Genomic DNA, 3,770 nt, shown 5'->3' with positions numbered 1-3,770 from the left:
TACTTGCAATAGGATCGCCCAGAAGAAGATTGCCCGAATAGATGTTCGAAACGTTGGTACAAAAACTTTGCCGGAAGAACATTTTTACAATTAAATACAAATCTTGTCGCGTTTAAAATTTACAAGCTTTTCTGAATGGCTGATCTTCGCCGACAAAAATAAATTCCATGGAACTTTTGCAGGAAAACGCGCTCAACAAAGGCCTGGTCGGTTACTGGGACTTTGGCGAGAGCGTGCACCCACCTTGCGAAGGTACTGACCACATGGGCGGTGACTGGTACCTTAACGACGGCGATGAAATTAGCGGGGTGCACTGCAATATTTCGCACTTCGTCGTACCCGACTACTGTACAGTCAGGGTGAAGGCTTGGAATGGTGGCGACAAGCAAAGCGGGAAACTGGAGATTTATGCAAAGGTTTTTAGCTTTTTTGTTTTCATATTGTTTTTAGTAGGTTTTACTCTTTTTTTACTTTTAAGGGTTAGGCAACACATGTGTAAACAAAAAAGACAATAGGCTTAGGAATCACTGCTTTTTTTTAATGTATACCTGAAATTGAGCGTTGTTTCATTATTGTCAACAGTACAGTAGACAATTTAAGAAGTTTTAAGTAACTTTTAATAATTACTCCACTATTTTTCAAAGCAAACAATTCATAAAAGTTCAAACCCCTTTAGAAAAGAAGTATACGTCAATAACTCTTGTTTACCAGCGTAGTTAAATTGGTCTTAATTACAAACGTCTATGTTTTCTTGTTATTTACCTATATTGACATTTAATTATTACCTATAGTGACATTTAAAAGCAAATAATTTGATAAATGTTGTTTAGTATTGTAAATATTGTACTATTACATAAAAGCATCTGGACACTTTGCCTAACAAAACAACAGTATTGCGGGTCTTACACTGTACTTAAACACTGGCGTTGATAGCGCCGGTTATAAGTTATTTACCATGGATTTCACACGCTAGCAGAACGTTGTTTAGGTAATCATTTTATGTTTTTTAAAGTGTTTTTTTTTATGTGAAACGTGTTTAGTGTTGTTGCTGTGAGTATATATGGCGAATATTTCGCTGGTAAACTCTGTAAAAGTCCATATCGGGAAGATTATGAAATCGTTATAAATTTTTGGGAGGCATAGTATATACTGAAAAGAAGTTCTCCATGTACTTATTTGTTGTTGCTTGTTATTTGTAAACAAACAGCTACCAGAAGAACTTTTTTTCAGTAAAAAAGTTTAATATAACCAATCTAACAACAACTGATCAACTGTTATTCGGTTAGCTCCTTTTAATTTGAACGCCAGGACATCGACATCTACGGAGTGCTGACCGCAACAGGCAAGGGGTACAGAGGAGGTGAACCTCCCGGTCTTGAGCAAGAGTCGGGCAAACGGGGAGAGACTTACACCGGCGGTTACCCTACCCCAAACGGTGTAACGGCAAACGTGGGCGGTGGCGGTGGAGGAGGGGGTGAACTCGACGGAACGAACGGCCACGGAAAACCGGGAGGGGGAGGCGGTTACGGAAGCGCCGGGTAAGACTACAGGGGACGTGGCGTTGTTTTGCACAATGCTCGCAGAAAAGTGTACGCCAAAATCTCATTTTTTTTCAGAATGTGCCCACATTATAAGATAGCTTTAAAAATGTACCTTCATTAAGTTAGAGTTAGAGTTAGCGTTATAATTGTTCCCGCTTTACCTATCTCAAACTGTGCGCACACTGTTATTTAGAAAAGTGCGCACATTTTGAAGACGTTTACAAAGTGCGCACATATTTGAAGACATTTCAAAATGTTTACATTTCAACATTGTTTAAAAAAGTGCACACGTTTTAAAATGCTTTTAAAAATGTGAGCATCCTTGATAGGGTAAGAGTCTGGATTAATTGCGCTGGTAGCACCTTGATGCTCAATGTTAGTGAATTTAATTACGTTGATGGGACGTTGTGAAGTTTAAACACCAAATTAATTATACTGATTTTATAGACAAAGTTAGCAGGAACCATGCTATCAAGATAAATCTTCACTTGTAGTTTAAGTAACATCAGTACTTCGAAGTTAACATAACACATCTAAGTACACTAAAATTGATTGGTATTCATGACAGTGGAACTTGTAAGCTGAGGCCGGGAATGGACGTCTCGCATTGTGGAGAGGGAGGATCGATTTACGGCGACGATAAATTATCTGTCCTTTATCTTGGTTCGGGGGGAGGAAGTGGCGGAAACGACAATAAATTAACTGACAATCCTCACGGCGGAAGGTAAGCTACGTTGTTAAATGCTAATAACTTGGGTATAGGCAGGGCCGGATTAAGGTTACTGTTGGCCCAAGGCTTTTTTCTAGAGAAAGGACTCAATCCACAAAAAGTAATAAAAATACGCACATATTGACTCGACTCGTCATTCGTATTTAGGCCAAAAAATGTTCTGTACTGGTACTTGATCTGTATCACTATCACCCTTACAAAAATTTAACCTTAAAAATATTCAAGGCCAAGTTTTTCCAGGGCCTAAGTCTAAGGTCATAGCTTTATTATAATGGCTAATCCGGCACCACTTATAAGGATATATTGTTAGTGTTGCCCTATGCTGACTGGTTGCATATATACAAGCGATAAAAGCAGCGGTATGCAAGACCTAGTAGATCGATATTTCTCCATAGGAAGAAAAAACTTTTATTAATAAATTTTAGAACTTTTAGGGCCAGATTCTGTTGTTAATACACATACAAAGCTTTTCTCCATAGGACTATTCTGATTTAAAGTAGTGTTTCTCAAACGTTTTAGCTTGATGAATCACTTTCTACAAAAAAAGTTGCATAAAAAAGTAATATTCTTCAAGCTTTAACGATATGAGTGTACTTGTTTCGTCGAAGCCTGGCTGCAAGGCAAGGCAATAGACAAAACATAACATATCAGTTATCTAAACTAACATTATACCAACTTAAGTCAAAGGAGGTGACACCAATACTTAAGTCATTTGTGACACCAATATCTTTAAAAAAAAACTCGCGCTGCGCTTCATTTTTGACTTTTCGAGGTTACACAGTTTGGTGATAAAAAAGTACCTTAGGAGTTAAACCATAAGCTGTCTGTGGAAATCGATTTTCTCTCTGTTTTGACATTAAGAGGCGGAAATGGAGGAGGGGCGATCCGACTGGACGCCTTACGTCATATCGAAGTGGTCGGTTATGTGCAAGTTAATGGTGACATTGGAGAAGGTGACACTAGTACCAGGTTAGTTTTATGTTTTTATTTTGGTTAAGTAACTTATGTGGAATTTTGTATATGGTGTGATTGAATTTTAGAAATGTATTTGGTCACCTTCTTTCTCAGCAATTTGCATTTTTATGAATAACTGTTTTAGTCGACCTCTAGTTTTAAATATTACAGGTTTTCAGTATTTCGCTGTTGAGAAAGAAAACGTAAAAGCTATAAAACCGCGCCGATTTTAACAGGATGCTAATCCACAGCCTAAATAAAACAACATCGTAGTGGTCTTATTATATTACTCCATAAACTTATATGCAAGACGAAATGCCCGGCGTTTGCCAGGTTAATAAAAGTATAGTTACCAGTTTATTACTATGTCGCCCTAAACTTCCTCTGAAAATAAATGCTTTGACTACTGTCGTTGTCTTGGCGATGTAAAGTAATTAACTTTGCAATAAACGCGATAATTTGCGAAATATTCCTGAATTTTGCGTGGTTAAACAAAATGTAAGAACCAATTAAGCTGTGGCCCCTAATAACACTCATAATATACA

General features: G+C 37.6%; 1 protein-coding gene across 1 annotated transcript; it reads left to right on the top strand.

Moving 5' to 3' along the window:
* Window positions 1–263: 263 nt before the first annotated feature.
* LOC146146806 (uncharacterized) lies at window positions 264–2,269 on the top strand. Its single transcript, XM_083386333.1, has 3 exons — window positions 264–416; window positions 1,309–1,538; window positions 2,110–2,269. Exons 1-3 carry the CDS (start codon window positions 264–266, stop codon window positions 2,267–2,269), a joined length of 543 nt encoding a protein of 180 aa, XP_083242459.1.
* Window positions 2,270–3,770: the final 1,501 nt, after the last annotated feature.

This window comes from Ascidiella aspersa, chromosome 4 (assembly GCF_963924565.1).
Source record: "Ascidiella aspersa chromosome 4, kaAscAspe10.2, whole genome shotgun sequence".
In the NCBI taxonomy this organism is placed as follows: domain Eukaryota; kingdom Metazoa; phylum Chordata; class Ascidiacea; order Phlebobranchia; family Ascidiidae; genus Ascidiella; species Ascidiella aspersa.
The sequence above is the reverse complement of the archived record's forward strand: the minus strand, read 5'-3'. Positions and strand labels throughout refer to the sequence as shown.

Bases quoted from the DNA above. Each gene is read 5' to 3' on its own strand.
- LOC146146806 (XM_083386333.1), top strand. From the start codon at position 264: ATGGGCGGTGACTGGTACCTTAACGACGGCGATGAAATTAGCGGGGTG. The intron at 417-1,308 runs GTTTTTAGCTTT...TTTGAACGCCAG, and splicing joins AACTGGAGATTTATGCAAAG to GACATCGACATCTACGGAGT. The intron at 1,539-2,109 runs GTAAGACTACAG...TATTCATGACAG, and splicing joins GGCGGTTACGGAAGCGCCGG to TGGAACTTGTAAGCTGAGGC.